The sequence below is a fragment of the Zophobas morio genome, unplaced genomic scaffold (genome assembly GCF_036711695.1).
Source record: "Zophobas morio isolate AGI-343-1 ecotype UQ-CSIRO unplaced genomic scaffold, CSIRO_AGI_Zmor_V1 ptg000011l, whole genome shotgun sequence".
NCBI classification, from domain to species: Eukaryota; Metazoa; Arthropoda; class Insecta; order Coleoptera; family Tenebrionidae; genus Zophobas; species Zophobas morio.
The window spans coordinates 16,354,002-16,376,372 of NW_026972116.1; the positions used below are offsets into that span (position 1 = coordinate 16,354,002).

A 22,371-nucleotide genomic window follows, 5' to 3' on the forward strand; every position below is an offset into this window, starting at 1 on the left:
ATGAGCCCGCCAAATAGCCGGGCGCGAGTACCGCTAACTGTGATGGTTGTTTATAGCTTGCGGCCGACGATGAAAACCCAAATTGTAAGTAGTCTGCCTAAAAACAGCGGCGGCGATAAGAATCGCGAAGTGTTTACTTTTGCGAGGCGAAGTATAATTTGTTGCAAAAGAAGTGACCACCGCAAGGTCACAGCGGTGCATAGCCGGGTGTACATTTTTCGGCGGTTTTAATTGGGTCAAGGTTTAGTGAACAATACTTAGAACAAATCGAATTGTCGTGGGCAATATAAAAAACATATGCGATTTCTTCGTTTCTTCTTGCATTTTATTGAATTATCCAAGTACAAAAGCTTTTCAATTAGCGCCCGCGCCTACAAGAAACCTTCCAGTAGCGCCTCTGTGTCAAATTCAGCTGTGTCACGACTAAAGTAGGAAAAAATTTTTGAATCGGTAATATCCAAGGTAAAACTCAAAGAACGTGTCAGCCAGAGGCGTTCGCGACCTATTTCTACATTCTCTTTTTTCTCTCTCGCAGATAATTGTTTAAGAGAATTGTAAACAAACAGGTTGATGAACTTGTCGTTAGATGATTGTGGACTTTGTATAATTTTAAATTAAAGAAAGGTTAGCAACAAATTTGCATTATTCATTACGCGGGTTATAAAATGTCGTATATGTGGAAAATCATTAGGACTTTAACCCAATTCCTTGTCGTTATTAAATGTCATGTGGTTTTCTTTAAATAATTTCCATTTTAAGTAATAATTATTATTGACAATAATTTGCTGCATATTTTGCTGGTGTGTAAATTAACTGGTAAGTATTATTGCGGTTAACGTTGGTGTTGCAAGTTGGCTCTGATTTTTTTTTTGGAAAATATTAGAGTCAGACGGGCAATTAAAATGTGATAACGCTGGTTGATCAAATTCATTAAAAAGTCACTTATCAGTGACGCACGGATTGGGACCAAATTAAAAAAAACTAATACACCAAGTGAAACCCAATCTATCATTCGATATCAAAAAATAAAAAAAAACAGCCATTTAGATATTTAATTGAATAGAATAAATGACTATATTTGCATCAAGCTAATTCATTAGTCTTTTTTGAAGATCATTTAAAATACCTAACATACTATTGACTGAAAGAATTAATTTTATATTCTACACAGTTCTTGTTACAAATTAAAAATGGTAAATAATAAAAATAAGCAAATTGCTAAATCTGTCGTGTGTTTAAGTTTGTTCACTAATTTATAATTTTCTTAACTGTACTAGTTGCCAGATAATTTTTTTCGTACTATATACTAAATCTAGTTATTTGGATAAAAGTACGTTTGAGATTATTTTTGTGTTTACATCCCGAAGTCAAATTAAATTTTGCCACCCGGCAAGGGTTGTCAATAACTGTCATTACATTGCTGCCACTACATATTTTTTAAATCGCTATTAATTTTTCACAATTTATAGCCTTAATCATGGCCTTAATGAACAATCTTTGTGAGTCTAATTAATACTACTATTTTTTTCTCTTTTAAAAAAGCAACAAATTAAAATGCAACATTTCGTGACTTTTATTACTATGGCGTGTAATACTGGCTTCATATACTCTTCACAGGTACAATGAAATATTTTCAGCAATTTAGTCAATATGCTACTGCATTGAAGTTAGCTTCAGATTTGAATTTATATTTTTTCACTTAAATATATTCTTTACGTGGTGACGCTTTAACTGCAAACTGACTTGAATAATTTAAACCATAAAAAAACTATATTTAAATCCCATTTGCAGCTAACTTCAGCGATATTGCTGCCTTTACGTCAATTCAGAAACAGGTGAATTAATTTTACTGCGTGGTTTACCGGTTTAATGATTCTGGTTGCAGTTGGCTACGATTTGATCAGATTTGGCTAATTAGTAACTGTCACAAGAAGAACTGTCAATCTTTGTACACATCTTCGGATATTTGTGAAACGCTGCAGTTGCTGTATGGGGGTAAGTAGTTAATATTCGTTTATGAAAAAGACAACAAAAATCACACAATTTGCAAACTGGTTACCTATGTTGGTGGAAATTTATTTTGACAAACTGTGACAGTTTTTGATGTGTTTTGTGAGTGTAATGTCATATTCAAATAAATCAAGTGGTGTTCAGTTAGTCATCAAGTTGGCAGTATTTTTTTTTAAGAAAACGTAGCGAAAAACGTTGTATGTTATTAATCCATACTGTTGCGTAAAACTGACATTTGACAGAGTTGTTGAAAAATGTTAATTTTATTATTCGAAAAAGTGAGGTTAGGTTGTGCCATTTTGCAAAGAATAGAGGAGGTAGAATGATAAAACCCCAACAAAACACAGTACGAGGATTTGACCCCTAAGTAAAGAAAACTCTGAATATTTCGTATAGTTTATTCCACAATCAAAAATCCACCAGCTGTGTCAGTTAAAAAAAAAACAGTATAAATACCTAGTTTAATTTTTCTAAGACTGACACTACAAAATTCTTATCTTTCCTCGCCCCTGTCAAACAAATCCCACTTCTTTAAAAATTATAAAACGTTATTTTTTCTGATAACCTCAATAAATTAAAAAAAATGGTCTAAAGTTATTTAGACAGAACTTCCCTCGCCCCTGAAATACACAGACGAATAAATACAGATATTTCGAAAAATTGTAAAATTTCATTTTGCAAATTCAATTTTTGTATGATAACCCCTATAAGTTAAAATAAAGATATATATGGACTGTTATAGTATGTATAGGTAAAGGAGCATTCTGTGCGTATGTTACAAGTGAGTTTTCCATAAGACAATTTTGTGGTGACTCCATCAACACTTTATTAAACACTTATATCAATTTGAATAGGTGCAATGTAATACCAATAATAACAGTAAAGTGTACTCGAATTTTTGAGAAAATTGGGTTTTTTTGAATCACGCTGTAAATATAATTTTAAAATGCATTCATAAACCACAAATATAGATTCATAATATTTTATATACCACGTGACTATTAATGATTGAAGCAGATTTTTATGTTCACATGCGTTGATTGGTTGAGACGATGGCAGCTGTCATAAATATAAACTTGGCAATTTGGTCTGCCATCATAAAATTTTAAATAGTTAATACTCACCCGGTATTTTAGATAGGATTTATTCGGCAAAATTTTTAGATGACATCATCATTTTTTGGGAGGGATAAACGGATAAATTTCGATTAACGATTTACAATGCTTACAAGTTTTCATGACATTCGGTTTAAAACTTTGAAAGTTAAATTGCAAAATATCGTTATAAAATTTTGATTATTTCCCACAAATCTGGATATTTAGGGAAAAACTAGACGGATTCATAAACCACTAGTGCAAAAATATATAAAGTTTAAAAGAACATTCATTATTGTAAATTTTTGAGATGAGACATCGAAAAAACGTGAAAGTAGCCAACGTTTATGCTCAGTAAGTAAGAATATAGATCATAGTAATCATACTTTAAGCGTTACAAATCGGAGATCTTATTCGCTGTCTCATTCAGTATTTTTATAGTAAAAAATAATATAAAACTTGTATTTTTTTGCGAAAATTTGAATGGTTAAAGTAAAAACTCAAGGCGAATTCATAAGTCACAAATACAAGAATATGTTGTTTCAAAACAAATTACTACTTACTAAAAAAAATTGAGGGAACGTCATCAAATTGTTTGTGGTGATTGGACAATTGCTTTGGCAGTTTCTGAGGTTATTTGTCTAATAAAAATCACCAGACAGGCGACAGACAGACGGAAATGCGAGACCTACTGTTGGAAATTCCCATTACCAATCACCTTAAGCAGGTACCTGGGGTTGTAAGAGGTGGGGGTGTGTCCCACCCACCCCATTTTAGTCGGTACCGGTACACACAATTATGTAGCAAGAGTTCTGGAATAAATCCCAACTAAAACGGTCGCAGTGTTCACTTTGGTCCTTCGAAGTAATTCTAATAATCACAAACATTTTTGGTCAATTCGAGCCGAATATCCGAACCAGTGCCCGAATAGCGGTATAACAAATAAGTGAATAAGTGCGGCAAATCGATATTCAAAGCGGATCCAGAACTCCACGAAATCATAAATCAAGACACATGCCCAACATCCCAGAAGCGGATCATCATCAAGAGATTGCAGCAGCCAACATCCCAGAAGCGGATCATCATCGAGAGGTTGCAGCAGATCAAATCATCAAAAGGTCGGCTGATTTTATCCCAGAAGCGGATCATCATCGAAAGGTTGCAGCAGATCAAATCATCAAAAGGTCGGCTGATTTTATCCCAGAAGCGGATCATCATCGAGAGGTTGCAGCAGCCAACATCCCAGAAGCGGATCATCATCGAGAGGTTGCAGCAGATCAAATCATTAAAAGGTCGGCTGATTTTATCCCAGAAGCGGATCATCATCGAGAGGTGCAGCAGATCAAATCATCAAAAGGTCAGATCTTTCCTTTTTCTATCCTTCTAAATCATACGGTTCTAAATTCTTATACGTATCAATCGCCCTGTGCTTAAGTTTTACCTTTGTCGTTGCGCGTCCGTACTCTTCCGAAATGACCGAACTTACGAAGTTAAAAAATCAGCGTAAAATAATAAAGGCTGCAATAACGCGTATACAAAATAATGTAAAAGACGACGATAGTGTACCGGAATTAGATGCAAGGTTGTTAGATTTGACAGAAAGGTTAAAGGACTACAATAATATTCAAAATCAAATAGAGTCACTTCAGATAGTAGACGCGGAACATAATGAATCGTATTGGGAATCAGAAAATGATAAGGAACGTACCTCGGTTGAAAACCAATATTATAAAACTTTAGGTAAAATAAAAGGCATAATTATTAAGAACAGTCCGGCGACGTTGAACCCGTCGCTAACCCCTAACTCTACAACTATTAACATACGTAATGATGGTAATAAACTCGAAGCCAATGAACATAGCGTAATTTTGAAACCTTTACCACTGCCTACCTTTGATGGCAAACATAGCGAATGGTTCTCGTTTTTTGATCTATTTAAATCATTAGTACACAATGACGGGAACATATCAAATATCTGCAAATTCCACTACTTGCGTAGTTGTTTAAAAGATGAGGCGTTGCGGTCCATCGAATCATTGGCGGTCCGCAACGAAAACTACAGCAAGGCAATCGAAACTTTACAAAAAAGGTTTGAAAATAAAAGATTAATTGTTCAGGAACATATCACAAACATTTTAAACATACCCAGCTTGTTAAAATCATCGCACAAGGAATTACGGGAAATTATCGACACAGTTTCCAATAATGTCGCGGCCTTACAGGTGTTAAATTTACCGGTCGATCAGTGGGACGCAATTTTGGTCCAAATTGTATTCGAAAAATTAGATTATGCCTCTAAAAAGGAATGGCAGTCAACACTAGACAAGGCAGTACCTACTTTCCTGCAATTTTCCGAATTTCTAGAAAAAAGGTGTGAAATATTGGAAGCGATGGATAAGTTAAAAACCAATAATTTACCAGCCAATAAGTCCAAATCAATAATTTCTAGTCCTAAACAATTAAATACAAGATCGCAAAACTTTATTCAAAAAAGGTTTAATAATTCTAACGTAGTTTCCAAATTTAATTGCCTTTTGTGCAAAAATTCACACGCTCTGTATCAATGCAATGAATTTCTAAGCAAATCCGTTCTAGACAGAAACATTGTATCTCAAAATTTAAAACTTTGTGCAAACTGCCTAAGAAATAATCACAAAACTGAAGATTGTAAATCAACATTTTCATGTAAGGAATGTAATCAAAGACACCACACATTGCTACATAGCAATGAAATTGTACCATCCGCTAACACTTTGCAAAGGCAAGCCTGTAGCCAGGTTCTTTTATCAACCGCAACAGTTTTTATTTTAGATAAAAGAGGAGATTTTAAAACATGTAGAGTGCTTTTGGACGGCGGCTCCCAAGCACATGTAATCACTAAGGGTTTATGTAATAAATTAGGTCTCACACCAACAACTGGAACCAAATTTATTTCTGGTATCAGTACCTGCAATAATCGAACACAAGGAAATGTGAACGTAACTATAAAATCGCGAGTCAGCGAATTTGCAGCAAATTTCGATTGTGTTGTTCTTTCCAAAATTACTCTGCCGATTCCTAGCGTAACATTTCCTAAAGAAATAATTAATTTGCCACCAAATGTAACATTAGCAGATCCTAATTATAATGTTACTCAAAATGTCGATTTGTTAATTGGAGCCCAATTATTCTGGAAATTATTATTAGACGGACCTATTTTATTAGGTAAAAATCTACCATATTTACAAAATACAAAACTAGGTCACATTTTGTCGGGCGAATTAATTACAACCATTCCCGCTCCAAGCGTATCATGTAACTTGGTAAATTGTAAACCCATTTTTAATTATGTATTCCATCAGGACGAATATAAGACCAATCACTTAGAATGTGAAAAACATTCCGTAGAAAACGCAACAAGGATGTCGTCAGAACAATTCGTGGTAAAATTACCTGTTAAAGGCCTTCGCTTGGGTGAGTCACCCCCAAGGGCTGTAAAACAATTTTTAAATTTGGAAAACAGACCGGACAAGGACCATAAACTAAAATCCGCCAACAAAGAGTTTATGGTAGAATATCGCGGCTTAAACCAGACGGAGCTCGTTCCTTTTAATACTTTGGAGTTCCCAAATAGTTATTGCCTACCCCATCGTACTGTATTTGAACAAGCAGATTATGTAAATGTTTTAGGTTTTTATTGCAGTTGTGTTGGTGACCAACTGAAATATCAAATAAATCTTTCGCCAATTAGTTGTCCTCAAACTGTTACAAAACGCTACATGTTATCCATGGTCGCAAAAATCTTTGACCCTCTTGGTGCAATAAATCCAATTATCGATAAGGCAAAAATTCTCTTGCGAAACCTTTGGTCGCATAAATTGAGTTCGGATGAACCTATACCAGTCGAAATTCGCAACACTTTCATCAAATTTATTAAAACCCTTCAGAAATTGTCCAATTCCGAAATCCCGTGAAAAGTTCAAAATAAAATATTGCAGTACTCCGCATTCGTAGGTACGAAATTTCATTTCATACCCAGTAAGTCGGCTGATTTTGGGGGATTGTGGGGGCGTGCCGTACGAAGCGTGAAACATCACTTACACAGGGTGATCGATAATGCATCCTTAATTTACGAGGAGTTTTATACTTTATTAAACCGCATCGAATCTTGTCTATACTTCCGCCACCTGACATCTTTATCCCAAGATCCAAATGACCTCGAAGCTCTGACACCAGGAGATTTTTTGATCGGCGAGCCCTTAACAACGCCAGTGGAACAGGACCTAAAGGAGATCCCTGTAAATCGTTTATCTCGATGGCAACGCGTGCAGCAATTGCAGCAACATTTTTGGAGCAGATGGACCAAAGAGTACTTGGCCCAACTTCATTTCCGTCCCAAGGGTCACCAAATGACGCAACCCAACGTCGACGTCGGAACTTTGGTAGTTCTAGTGGAGGATGGACTGCCCCCGCTACGGTGGAGGTTAGGACGAGTCGCCGAAGTTCACCCAGGTCACTACGGAATTGTGCGGGTTGTATCCGTAAAAACTAGTACGGGAATGGTGAAACGCGCGGTGACAAAGGTGCGCATTATCCCTAGCGAATGACGATTTTTGTGTTGCCGGCTGTGCTCCGCGAATTAGATTCGTGTGATTATTATAAGTATTTTATATTTTTATGCTCTTCTGAATTTACAATAGCATGTATCATTATTCAGATGCCCCCCTCCAATTGTTTTGAAGTTAAACCTTCAACGGGGCCGGCATGTTGGAAATTCCCATTACCAATCACCTTAAGCAGGTACCTGGGGTTGTAAGAGGTGGGGGTGTGTCCCACCCACCCCATTTTAGTCGGTACCGGTACACACAATTATGTAGCAAGAGTTCTGGAATAAATCCCAACTAAAACGGTCGCAGTGTTCACTTTGGTCCTTCGAAGTAATTCTAATAATCACAAACACCTACTTTGCCGCACTGTAGGGGTCATGAAACGTCGAGAAAATCTGAAATGATCCATTTCCCGGATGGACCCTACTGCAATATGTATTCCTTAGCTTACGCTCGGGAAGTAACAATGAAATTATACATAACTTTAACTTAATTCACACTAGAATAAATCACTAAAACTCAAACTGGTAACGTTGGTTCTATTTTCGAAGAAATTGCAGTGTTGACAGATTTTTTATTTTGAACTTAATATGTAGTTGTATTGTAATCCATGTAGACTCAAGTCACATTGATAATTAAATTAGTTTTCAGTTATACTGTATATCAATTTTATTTTACAGTGTAATTCCAGTCGATGATGATTCAAGGAGAACTAGGGTGGAATATTAACATCGTTTCTAAACCCTTAGTTTACGGACAATATAAAATATAAATTAAAAACACATAACTAACGGGATAAAATGTCCTTCAGCACTAGGTAAGAGCAACCTAGTGCTTATTTTTGCTTATTCATCGGAAGAATGTCACGTAGAAATTAGTTTGATTTGAATGAGTTTGTCTTCTTAAAACACAGAACTGAAATTACTAATTAAGCCACATTCGAACAAAATGTTCTGAATATTATATAATAATATATTATATATTGTTATAATAAAGACGTGGGTATTCCAACATTTTGGGAAAAATGGGGTGACTCGTTCTTAATTTTACGAATAAAAAAATTGTGATGACGTTATCAACATGGATAATACTAGCGGTATAACACAAATGAAAAGTAGTCACAATGTAAGAAAAAAAGAGGGCCAACTTCGAAATCGAACCCACAACCCGCAGGTTGCCGCTTATCTGGAAACCCATTACGCTACGGGCTTGTGTCTGATGCAGGTAATATAACGTTGTTATACCATGCAAATGTTTTTGTGAAAATTTGAATTGAAAGGGGATTCGTGCACTGCAAATATAGGACAACATTAAAATTATTTTAAAATACAATTCATTGAGATGACGTCATCAAATTGTTAATGAGGATGATTAGCCAAAATTTGGTTAGCACTTTACTAACCATCTTCATGATATTTCCAATATACATACAAACTTTGCAACAATCAGTCCAGCAGTTTCGGAGATTACGTGTCCAACAAAAATGGGTTCAGACACCAAACTGACAGACAGACAGACGGAAACGGAAGATTATCTTGTTCGTACTGTAGGGGTCATGAAACGTCGAGAAAACATAAAAGTAGCCATTCGTCTGATAAACTCGCTCGGAAAGTAAAAGTAACTTAACTGATAAGTATAGTATATGGTTGTACGTAACATATAATTGAAAAAAAGTCTTACAGTAAGCCATGAAATTTATTTTTAACACATTATGTTGGCAACACCAACGCGTTCCTTGTTTAGTTTGACAGTTACGGTAAAATAAATGTCAAAGTGTCAAACAGGTGCAATACCAACATCATTATTTTAAAAATAAAATTCATGGCCCACTAGAAGACTTTTCTTTAGATCACATAATGGCATATAGGTCAGCACATGAGTTATCCAAAGAAACATTGCATAATATTTTTAAAAACTAAATTTTATTACAACTTCGTTATTTAATGCATTTAGGGCGACGTTCGAATAAACCACCTCCAGTCATTATCCTCATTTGAAATTTAAATCCCACTTTTGTTGAAATATGTAGTTACTTATTTGTTCTAGACGAAAATGGCGATTCTACGTTATAATAGTTCATTTTAGTTTTAATATGAACTGTACGGGGACAATGTTAACCATCGTCATCACTTGACTTTTGACCTACTTACGACGATCCAACCTACCAGCCACCAAAACAAAACTGATTTTACATATCAAGTTGCAACTTCAAGAGAATTACACATTAATACTCATTAAAATTTAATGAAGCGACCATTACTGATGCAATGCGAGATATATCTTGGAATATAAAATACAAAGTACCTTTTATAAAGCACTTAACTTTCTTTCCGAAACAAAAAAGCTACACAGATATTATAATGAGCGAAATAATCGTTCTTATCGTTACTAAAAACGTGTGTAAACAGATACTTACGAAACTTGTAACGAAGTTTCTATTCATTTCTGCCTACAACGTAGATACCTGATGATATTTTTGATAGCTTTTTCGATCTTAACCCTTAATTTCTGTGGGTCGACCAAACCACGCTAATTTACAAGCCGAGGCAGTCCCGTGTCGCGGGAAAAAGTCTCGTCTCGAAATTTTTGTCATTTACATAAAATATTACCGTTTTGCTTTGTTTATGTGCCGCCAAAGTTCTGTTTGACTCCTTTTGTTTTGATCTGTTTTATGGCGAAGATGCAAAACAGTTCGCGTTCTCACGGTCGCCGACCAATATCCTGGGGCAGTGACGGGCGGGTCTGCGCACGAGCCATCTCGCGTCTTTCATTCTGATGTCATTACTGACCAGAACCACGGTCGTAATCATTCTTGAAGCACCCCTGCCCAAGATTAATGATTCACCGAATGATGAATGCAGCTGGCAATTAGTTGCAGGAGAAAAAAGTCGAGGGATTCAGCTCCCATTACCATCTTTAGGTCAAGTGGTCAATATCAAGGTTCTTGGTCCAGCTGGAGCTGGATGAGGGACCATTCGTACCGAGTCTGTCTGTCTGGAGTCAGGTTTGACCAAGGTACCGGTAGCAAAACGCGCTCGACTGTTGACATCGTTCTTCAGCCGAAACGCTAAAAAAACAGTTTCCGTCCAAACGCCAAAGTCGATATTTGCACTGATATCAATACGCAAACACGGTGAAGATCCTGAGCAAATTCGGCTAAGCAAACGTTTGAATAACTGTCGACGGCTTGTGGTTCCCGGCGAAACCCGCGCACCGCAGGACGCACTCGGAGGCCCGATCCTTTCGCGTCGATTTTGCGCGCGCGATCCCGTTTCATCTTCCCAGGAGTACCGGCCGTGACGAATGGTGAATCCAGAGCCGGCTTGCACTTTACACCTCAATCAAGCACTTTATCAGATAAGATGAGACCCGGAACGGATCGTTTCACACACTCACAATAGTAACTCGATATCGTGCCGTCACAGCACATTATGTATGCGCAGCGGTTGCGGATACGATCATTACAAGCGAGGATTGCATCGAGCAAGAATTTCAAAAAAATTAAAACTTGGCGAGGTACCGGTCGGTACTTTAATCTGTGTGTGGACACGTGACCAATCTGCGTTGTACATGAGGCCGGCAGTGGAATAATCTTGAATTATTTAAGTTGACCATTAATAATGCGAAGTTGGGTCGTGTTCACGTCAAAATCGTTGGACCATTATACAGCTGTACAGTTCAATGAGCGAAAGGAAATGATCTTTGCTTAACGTGACATTGTCAATGGCATACTTGCCGTCGGGTCTACACGGAACATGTGTGTCGCGAATTACCGTAGTGGGCATGAAAAAAGTCGAAGTAACTGAACAAGCCGGGCTCTGAATTTTAATTTGAAATTATTTCTTAGTGGAAATGTCTTTCTTGCGAGTTCGGTGCCTTGGGGTGTTTTACGCTTTCCGTAAAAAAGTGATCAGCATAATTACGTAAGTTAGTGTGTCCATGTTCTGGCGATTTAATTACCCGGATCACATTTTTATCTTAATTTTACTGAATAGTCAAGTTCAAGAGTCGGACAAAAAACTGCTTATTTTGCAGAAGAGCTATCTATATTGTATTAATAGCGGCGGTTCTTATCAACGCGAAGATTACAACATCTTTGCGTGAGAACGCATAGAACTGAAATTTGGCCTTTTAGACTCGAGCATTTTTTTCTAAAACACATCTTCAGTTTGGCTAGCTAAAAAAACTAGTGATTTTTAACGTAGTCGCCTTCCGAATGCATATGAATCCGCGAACTTTACACGTAATGTTGACTTCATTGTGTGGTTATTTACCTTCTGTGCAACCGACCTTGAAAAATTTGACCAACGTAACATGAAATCTTTAGTTGATCACTCGATGCACGAACCCCAAGGCGTGACGCGCAGTCACGACATCGAAAAAATTGAACACAAACGACGACGCGTTTCGCCAACTATTTGGCTTCTTTTCGTTACGAAAGGGGAAAGAGAAGTAAACACCAGTCACAAATCGTGAACGAACTTTGTCATACTCGAACTTCAGTACCGTTGTCCTAAAATTATATCGTTCGCCAAAAATTGGCAAACTTGGTGCAATAAATCTACATGCACCACTTACAAGTTGTTTACCCACAATTTTAATAAGGTATCAGCTATTAATTTGAATGAAAGTTCTGTTCTTCTAAGTCTCAATTCCATAAACCTTAATCTCCCCTGGAATAGCAGATCATTTGGGAATCGCGTAACGGATGTATCTTCAAATACAATATTTTTCACTTCAACGGGCAATTTTTCCCACAGCAGTAGCGTGAAAAAATGGGTCCAAGATGATTTCGACAGAACTTCCCTCGCCCCAATAAATTCCGCTGTTTTGAAAAATTATTAAAAAAAATTGGGATTTTTGTTTGCTGATAACCTCTATAACCATCAGTGGCGTAAATAAGACTTCCGCAGCTTTTTGACCTGAATTTTTCAATTCAGTTTAACATTTTTTAAGTTTTCAATTTTTAATTTTTCAATTTTTCGATTCTTTAATTTTTCAATTCTACAGATTTTCGATTCGAAATTTTTGATTGCGGTGTTATATTTTCTTTATTTTTACAATTTTTCGGTTTTTCAATGTGCAGATTTAATAATTATTTGTTCAATTTAAATTTTTTCAATTTTTCGTTTTTTTGGTTCTGCAATTTTACGTTTTCATTTTTAAATTGTTCAATTTTTCGATGTTACAACATTTAGATGTTTCAGTTTTTAGATTTAGCATTTTTTCGTTGCAATTTCAGGAGTTTTAAATATTCAATTTTTCGACTTCTCAATTTTTCATTTCTTCAATTTTTCGTTTCGGTTTTTAATTTTCTTTGTTTTTTCAATTTTTTGGTTTACAATTTTTCGGGTTTTTACATTTGAAATTTTTTTATTTTTCGTTTGTTCAATTTTTGATTTGCAATTTTTCTAGTTTTGATTTTAAATGTATAATAATAATTATAATTTAAAAAAAAATTTCATTTCTTCAATTTTACAAGTCTCCGATCTTCCAATGTTCTTTACTCAATTTAAATTTTTTCAATTTTTCATTTTTTTGGTTCTTCAATTTTACGATGTTTTCATTTTTAAATTTTTCAGTTTTTCGATGTTACAACATTTATATGTTTCAGTTTTTAGATTTAGCATTTTCTAGCTTTCATTTTAAATGTGCAGTAATAATTAGGAGTATTATAACTTTAAAAAAATGTCATTTCTTCAATTTTACAATTTTTCGATCTTTCAGTGTGCAGATTTTATAGTTATTTGTTCAATTTAAATTTTTTCAATTTTTCATTTCTTCAATTTTTCGTTTCGGTTTTTAATTTTCTTTGTTTTTTCAATTTTTTCGTTTCCAATTTTTTGTTTATCAATTTTTCGGTTTTTTACCTTTTAAATTTTTTTTATTTTTCGTTCCTTGAATTTTTGATTTGCAATTTTTGTAGTTTTGATTTTAAATGTGTAATAATAATTATAATTTAAAAAAAATTTCATTTCTTCAATTTTACAAGTCTCGTCTCCGATCTTTCAGTGTGTAGATTTTATAGTTTTTTTTCATCTTTAAATTGTTCAGTTTTTCGATTTTACAACTTTTGGACGTTTCAGTTTTTAGATTTTGCAATTTTTCGATTTTTCAGATTTCATTTCTCCAATTTTCCGTTTCAGTTTTTAATTTTCTTTGTTTTTTCAATTTTTTAGTTTCCAATTTTTCAGTTTTTCAACTTTTAAATTTTTTAATTTTTCGTTTCTTCAATTTTTGATTTGCAATTTTTCTAATTTTCATTTTAGATGTGTAATAATAATTATGATTAAAAAAAGTACTTTTAAATGTGTAATACTAATTATAATTTTGAAAAATTTTCATTTTTTCCATTTCCATTTTAGAATTTTTACATTTTTGATTACTAGATTTTAAAACTTGTTCATTTATTCGATTTTCCAAATTGACAATTTTTACTTTTTCGAGTTTTACTTTTTAGATGTTTAATTTTTGAATTTCTCGATATTTAATTTTTTTGATTCGTTTTTTCTTCTTTCTAGTTTTTCGTTTTATTAATTTTTTCGATTTTCAAGTTTCTCGATTTTCAATGCTTCAGTGCTTCGATTCTTCAGTTCTTCGATTTGCAATTTTTCGATTTTTAATTTTTCAATTTTTCGACCAATAACATGAAAGTTACAGTTTTTCGACTTTACAGTTTTGACAATTCTATAATTTTTCGGTTTTATAATTTTTGGGTCTACCCATTTTTCGATTTTTAAATTACTGGATTTTTAGTTTTTCAATGATTCAATTTTTTGTTCCTTCTCTTCTTCTATTTGCAATTTTTCGATTTCCCATTTTTCCATTTTGCAATTTCTCGTTTGTTCAGTTTTTCGATTTTTCGATTTTTAAATTTTGCGATTGTTCAACTTTTCGAATCAAAAAAATGGAAAAAAATCTAAATGGTAAAATTGAAAAATCAAAAATTAAATTACGAAAAAATTTCTAACAAAACCTTTAAAAAATTTAAAAATTTGAAATCAGGAACTTCAAAAATGGAAAGATTAGATTGAGAAACTTCAAAATCGAAAAAACAAAATACATATTGTTAAATCGAAATATTGAAAAGTAAGGCAATAGGAGAATTGCATAATTGAAAAATGTAAAAACTGCAGAATTGAAAATTTTTTAAAATTGGGAATTAAAAATTTGAAAAATTAAATAAGCGAAAAATTATAAAATAAAAAGAAATTTAAAAAAAACAAAGTAAATAAAAACCAAAAATTGTGATATAAAATCGGTAATAAATAATAGTTTAAAAAACTAAAAAAACACGCTTTTATTGCTAATCGAACTAAAAACTAGAAAATAATTTTTAATGACAGAGTTTAATATTACAGTAGTAGAAGATCAAACAATCAATCATAATAAATCACCTCAAATTAAAATTATAATAAAATTTAAGTTATTAACAGAATAATTCAATTCAGAGTAAAAAGCGTGGGGTGCATTTTACTGCGGTTCATAACTATCCTCTCATAGATAGTTGCCAATAGAATGATTGTAATATTTAAAATATCAAGCACCCCACGCTTTTTACTCTGAATTGAATTATTCTGTTAATAACTTAAATTTTATTATAATTTTAATTTGAGGTGATTTATTATGATTGATTGTTTGATCTTCTACTACTGTAAAATTAAACTCTGTCATTAAAAATTATTTTCTAGTTTTTAGTTCGATTAGCAATAAAAGCGTGTTTTTTTAGTTTTTTAAACTATTATTTATTTTTCATTTTTTAGTCTGCGACAAATTCATAAATTGGGGAATTAATTACTTATTTAGATTTTTCTAGAAAGAACCACTCAGTGGTCTCCGTATGATCGATCAACGGGAATTAGTTCGAAATCAATCGCCCTCACGGACCAACGGGACACAATTCATCATTGTGGTTAGTTTTACCCCCCAAATAGTTAATTTTCCTCCATGTTTGTATTTCTGAATCAAAATTTGTTATCTTTATTTAAGTTGGTGAGAATTCATGATTAGATATGTTTTAATTATAATTAATTCCTTCTTTACCGACTGTAAAACCAAAGCTATGCAGAAATTGTCCTTGAAACAGAAATAATCGGTATAGATCGGTATAATCGACACGGAGAGAGATAACCGTGGTATATACTGACACAATTAAGATGCGATCAGCCATTTTATTTGCACACGTTTAGTTAATTAAAAGTCCGTTCTTGTTTTTTTCATTTAATATCCGTTATTTGTATTTTAATCAAGACTATAATTATTACAACGAAGAGTAAACCAGATACTACAGGCATGCGCAGATCGCGCGCTAGCTTTATCTCTTTTACTCCACTACACAGGATCCATAAAAGAATTTATAAATCCTGGCGGTCCTAATAAGGATAATGGGAAACTGTTATCAAATTATTGCATTGTCATCGATCCTTGAGACGTGTGCAAAGTTTCAAGATGATCAGACTTTTAGAAACCGATGAAAATTAAGCTCAAAGATTCCGTTACATACATACATACAACCCAAGCTAATAAAAGCGTGATAAAATGAACAATAAAAATCAAGAACTTGAAAATTGAGGAAACGAAAAATAGAGAAATCGAAAAAATTATATATATATATATATATATATATTTTTTCGATATAATAATATCGAGAAATTGAAAAATTGAAATATGTATTGCAAATCGGAAAATTGAAACAAAAAATGGAAAATTTAGAAGTTGAGAAATTGAAAAACCGAAAAAATCAAAGTTGAAAAACATTGACAAATGGAATGCTCTCAAAAAATTGTAAAATCTAAGAAAAAATAAAAACGAAAAATTGTGATCCCAAAAAATTGTTGAAGGTAAATAAATTCAGATTTTTCGAAAAATTATAAGATTTCATTTTCGAATTTTATTTTCTTATGATAAATCTTATAAGTTAAAATAAGGACATGTACGTGATATTAAAGTAAATGTAAAGAGGCATGCGACGCGTTTGTTTTAAATGAGCTTTGTTTCCATTACAAAATTTTGTGATGACGTCATCAACATTTTTAGCAAGGACGCGTATATCAATTTTAAAATAGATACAGTATAGTACTGATAATAACAGTTCTGTAATTTTCTGGAAAATGGAGTAAGTTGTTGATGAATGGAATAAATTGCCTCATTTATTAATTTATTTATTTGAGTCACCCTGTATAAGTAATTCTAAAATCAATGAGTGCATTTATAAGCCACAATTACAGTCGTAATAAGTATTTTGATTATTTGAAAAAGCATATTCGGTAAAATTTTGAGATGACGTCATAAATTTTTTGAAAGGGGATAAATGAACAAGTTTTGATGAACGATTTACCATGATTACGATAACCTTAAAATGTTTTCAAGATTTCACAGCATTCGGTTTTGCAGTTTCAAAATTCAATTCCAAAATCTGGTTGTCTAGGGTAAAAATTGAACACGGATTGATAAACCGCATGTGAAAGATTATTGATTTTATGGAATTGAAGTAATATTTACCAATATAAATTTTGAATATGACGTCATCTTGTTGTTGGTGGGGATATTTATCCAAATTTTGGTTAGCGTTGGACCATCTACACGATATTCCTAATACATACTCATATAAAATTCGAAAACGATCGGTCCAGTAGTTTCGGAGATTATCTGCTAATAAAAATCCGGACACGGGAGACAGTCAGACAGACAGACAGAAACGGACACCTATTTTTTTGTACTCTTACATGATTGGAAAGATTTTCCAAAATTTAGTTGCAGATATTAGAAATAATAGGTTAGAATTCAAGGTATTCTCAGAAGAGACCAATTCATAACCGACACGTTTTCGACATATCAGCTACCAAAAGTGATGAAAGAAAAAATTTTCAGAAAACTTGTAAGAAAGTCTTTTACATTTGACGATAGGACCTCTAACGTATCAAGTTACCAAACTGATATAATAAGTATAAAATATATTTAAATTTTTCCCAGGTTTTGAAAGTACTAAAATATTCCATCTTCAACTCCCGACACTCAACGCATTTGACAAAACCCACCTAGACGGCTCCATTGACGACCCACCGTCACATGCTTCGTTACATAATTATATGCAACCGTCAAAAACTCTTCACTTGAATTCCAGTTCGTAAACTAACTCAGCGCGTTTTTCGGCAGCGTATCTACGACGACGTCTTGCACGAACCTCCCATTTTCCAAGGCTATCGAGCAAAGGCTCACAAAAGCCTCGCTCGAATTCACTTTCATGCATCAAAAATTTTTTGCCACGTTTTTTGTACACACCTTCGTCAAAATTAATTATTTGGCGAAAAAGGTTTTCGGTATGGGGTCTGCGGGCCGCAGGGCAGCCAAGCCGCCCGTCCTTCTAGAATTGCTCGTGTTAACGTTCTTGGTCGTCCGGCCGCTTTTATTTACGACACCTGATACCAGAGCTCGTATTCAGTCGAAACCGAAATCGAATAAATCGAAACCAGTTTTTGCAAAAATAAAAGTAAACATTTCATTTCTGCTGCGCAACAGAAACCATTAAAATTCGTACGAGGATGTCCATAGCATAATAGAGGAGAATGATACGAGGTTTTAATGAAGGAATAAAACTTACCAAAGAGTTAAGTAAGCAAAAGATTGTTTAGTTACTGATACAGGACTTTTTCGGTTTCCGATTTTGGGGCATCGATTGTGGTTCGGTGGAGGCGATCACGTAGGTGATCAGTACCCACGTAGTACCGAATTATGAACACTAAGGGTGGCCAACGAAAGGTCAACTCCATAAAAATATCTGTTGCACCATTTGAAGAAATGTAGTACCTTGAGTACTATATAGTTCTGACATTTTCACTACGAGTTAATCTAATGCAACACAATGCGTGTTGCTTTGTTTTACAACGCCTTCCGCAATGCCAAATTTGCTTACTCAGGTTGTAAATTCAGGTTCATTATGGCAGTGCTAGTAATACTCCAAAGTGCCTACAGCGTCGATCTGCTAAATCCTGCCCTGTAGGTTTTTAGTTTTATTACAAGTGCAAGCGGCCGGCAATTAAAGTTTTTATGTGCTGGTGCGAGTACAATTAATGACACGGGTGTGGGATTAAGTTGAAAGTTTATGTACTCCTAATAAAGAAAGCAAGATTCGAAAGTTTTTAATTCCGGATGCAGTCCGGTAGAAGATTTTCGCTGCACCGAATCGATTCGTTCGGTACTAATCGACACAATTGCATTTCGTTTCTGCCATTTGCTCATTTTAATTGCCCTCATTAAAAATATTTTATTCTTGAAGACCATTATGAAGTCGTAAGTCACGATTACACGTTTCAATGGAAGAGATAATTAACGATCTTGAGTGTAGGAAAAGCATACGGAGCTATAGCTAATCAAATCTATTATTTGTTATTATCATTATTATCTGTAGACCGTGTTAATTCTCGTTCATTCATATCTTAAGTATCTAACTTGTAAGGTAATGTAATTGACATTAATTACATTGTGCTGAGTGATTAATGGATATTAAATTCTCTAATTAAATTCGTATTAATTTCTTCTCTGTACTTTTACACCTAAGAGTTATTTACGGTTGTATAAAAACTAGTAGTTTCGCAATCAACAACATACCGTTTTTTCCTTTCATATTTGCTGCAATACTGAGACGTAAGAAACTGATATCACTTCGCTATTATCACAAACGAGTTTGCTAAGAGATAAATTTCACTAATAATATTTTGAATTAATAATCACTAATTTATCAGGTAATAAATAAAAGGAAGCTTTCTTACTTTTCTGCACACTGAGACTGGTTATGGGTACTTTTTCCGATTCACGGTTTTCAACAAACTGATAAAATTACACAAGGAAGTAATGATTGCTTTGGGTTAAAAAAAACAATAAAATTTGTCTTATCGGATGTTAGCCGAGTGCGATAAAACGTGTGAATTCCAATAAGTATGACTTTTAAGACTAAATATCACAATGACCTGTACACATAGTTTATCACAACCATTCGATTTTATTTACTTATTCATAGCCATCATTGTTTGAACCCATCTGTGATTTTTAAATATAAAGATATTTGAACAAAGAAACTTCGCCAAATCGAGAATAAAAATTAAATATAACTTGAACCACCATAGAAGTCGTGCCTTGTGTATTCTTGACCGCTATAAGTAACGTTTTTTTCGAGCTTTTATAACCAAACTCTGTCACCCCAAAACGTAAAATTGGTGTTTAACAATGTACCGCGAAGAGCCGGGTTAAAGGCCGCCGTGTTCGAAGTAAATTATCGCAATTCACTTTTGAGGTTAATGTGACTTAAGCCATTTAGAGTAAATTACCATTTTTAACTTACGGCGTCCACGTTTACGACAGCGCTGCAGTGGGGCGTTTAGCCTGAATTACCCGTCAGATTAATCCTTTGTTGGTGAACGACAATAAAGTTATAAACATTGTAACAATTTACATGTGGAAAATAACGGCATTGCGTGCGCTTATATGGTAATCTCACCTTCATAATTTAAACATTCAATCGTCGGATTTACGACGTGGGAATTGGAAATTTATTAAGAAAAGCAATTTTTAATACCTTTTCCAGTACGCCGCTAAATGGCTGGATATTCGGAGGTGCGAGTCTGTTGACCTCCGAACAGTTATCCTCGAATTGTCCTTCGGCGTCGTCTCCATAGCAAACGCTCGGTGAGCCCACCAGCTCGCACGAAGAGTCGTCGGAAAAGAGCGTCTCCGTTCCGCTGTCGATAGTGCCCATGATTCACATATTTACACCTGCAACAAAGCTAGAATTAATACAAGGGTCAATTTAAACCTAGTAACAAAGTTACTACTGTGGGTGTTATTAATCATTTCGCACTAGTTGGGGTGGTAGCCGTAGGAAATGAACTCATTACAAAACAGTCTACATGGTACTTCGTCATCTTTGGTAGGCGTTTCATGACTCCGAGAGTATGAAAAAACATATTTTCAGTTTCAGAGTTAGCGAAAGAAGAAAATACAGACAACAAAGATGCTATTAAATATGAAATGCCAGGAAAATGTGGATCGGAATAAAAACGCAGGTGAAGAAAAGGGAAAAACCTACAACTATGACCCCCGAGAAGGTTTCACATTAAAAAAAGACATTTGAGGCCCCCCAGAGGGTTTGACATTTTTAAAAAAGACAATTGGGACCCCCGAGAAGGTTTCACATAAAAAAAGTCATTTGGCACCCCGGAAAGCTTTTAGATATTTAAAAAAGACAATGGGGACCCTCCAGAATGTTTCTTATTAAAAAAAACATTTGGTGCCCTCGAGAAAGTTTTACATTTTTAAAAAAAGACGATTGGGACCCCCGAGAAGGTTTTACATTAAAAAGAAAAAAACAATTAGGACCCCGGGAAGGTTTCATATCAAAAACGACATTTGACACCCCCGAGAAGGTTTTACATTTTTAACAAAGACAATTGGGACCCCCGTGAAGGTTTCACATTCTTAAAAAAATACATTTGGGGCCCCAGAGAAGGTTTTACATTTTAAAAAAAGAGAGCTGGGACATGCGAGAAAGTCTCATATAAAAAAAATATTTAGTGCCCCCGAGAAGATTTCATATAAAAAAAAAAAGATATTTGGCACCCCAGAGAAGTTTTTATATTTTTAAAAAGACAGTTGAGACCCTCGAAAAGGTTTCATATTAAAAAAAAAACATCTAGGTGCCCTCGAGAAGGTTTTACATTTTTAACAAAGACGATTGGGACTTCCGGGAAGATTTCACATTAAAAAAAAGACATTTGAGGTGCCGGAGGAGGTTTTACATTTTTGAAAAAGACATTTAGGACCCTCAAGAAGGTTTCATATTCTAAAAAAGACATTTGGTGCCCCCGAGAAGGTTTTAGATCTTTAACAAAGACGATTGGGAACCCCAGTGAAAGTTTCACATTTTTAAAAAAGACAATTAGGACCCCCGGGAAGGTTTCATATAAAAAAATGCCATTTGACGTCGCCGAGAAGGTTTTACATTTTTAACAAAGACAATTAGGACCCCCGAGAAGGTTTCATATTCTAAAAGAAACATTTGGTGCCCCCAAGAAGGTTTTACATTTTTAAAAAGGACAATTGGGACTCCCGAGAAGGTTTCACATTTTTAAAAAAGACAATTGGGACCCCCGGGAAGATTTCATATAAAAAAAGCCATTTGACGCCGCCAAGAAGGTTTTACATTTTTAACAAAGACAATTGGGACCCCCGAGAAGGTTTCATATTCTAAAAAAACATTTGGTGCCCCCGAGAAGGTTTTACATTTTTAAAAAAAGACAATTGGGACCCCCGAGAAGATTTCACATTCTTAAAAAAATACATTTGGGGCCCCAGAGAAGGTTATACATTTTTAAAAAAGACAAGTGGGACCTGCGAGAAAGTCTCATATTAAAAAAAAAATGTTTGGTGCCCTCGAGAAGGTTTCATATAAAAAAAAGATATTTGGCACCCCGGAGAATGTCTTATTATATTTTTAAAAAGACAGTTGAGACCCTCGACAAGGTTTCATATTAAAAAAAAAAAGATCTAGGTTCCTTCGAGAAGGTTTTACATTTTTAAAAAAGACGATTGGGACCTCCGAGAAGGTTTTACATTTTTAACAAAGACAATTAGGACCCCCGAGAAGATTTCATATTCTAAAAGAAACGTTTGGTGCCTCCGAGAAGGTT

General features: G+C 34.3%; 2 protein-coding genes across 4 annotated transcripts in view; one reads left to right on the forward strand and one right to left on the reverse strand.

The window, feature by feature from the left end:
- LOC135127047 (leucine zipper putative tumor suppressor 2 homolog) overlaps positions 1-22,371 on the reverse strand; it is a 121,975-nt gene that overhangs the window by 23,965 nt on the left and 75,639 nt on the right. Inside the window, exon 2 of one of the 3 annotated variants that reach the window (XM_064053345.1) lies at positions 20,262-20,458. In XM_064053345.1, coding sequence (XP_063909415.1) covers positions 20,262-20,441 — 180 coding nt within the window. In that variant the 5' untranslated portion in view covers positions 20,442-20,458. Of the gene's footprint in view, positions 1-10,299; positions 10,665-19,458; positions 19,507-20,261; positions 20,459-22,371 lie in introns of those variants that run through there. The other 2 variants (XM_064053347.1, XM_064053346.1) reach the window with 2 other exon arrangements.
- Positions 1,809-22,371, forward strand: part of LOC135127049 (COP9 signalosome complex subunit 2-like) — a 95,540-nt gene continuing 74,977 nt past the window's right edge. Inside the window, exons 1-2 of the mRNA XM_064053348.1 lie at positions 1,809-1,835; positions 1,886-1,995. The gene's annotated coding sequence lies outside the window, so the exon portion shown is untranslated. The remainder of the gene's footprint in view (positions 1,836-1,885; positions 1,996-22,371) is intronic.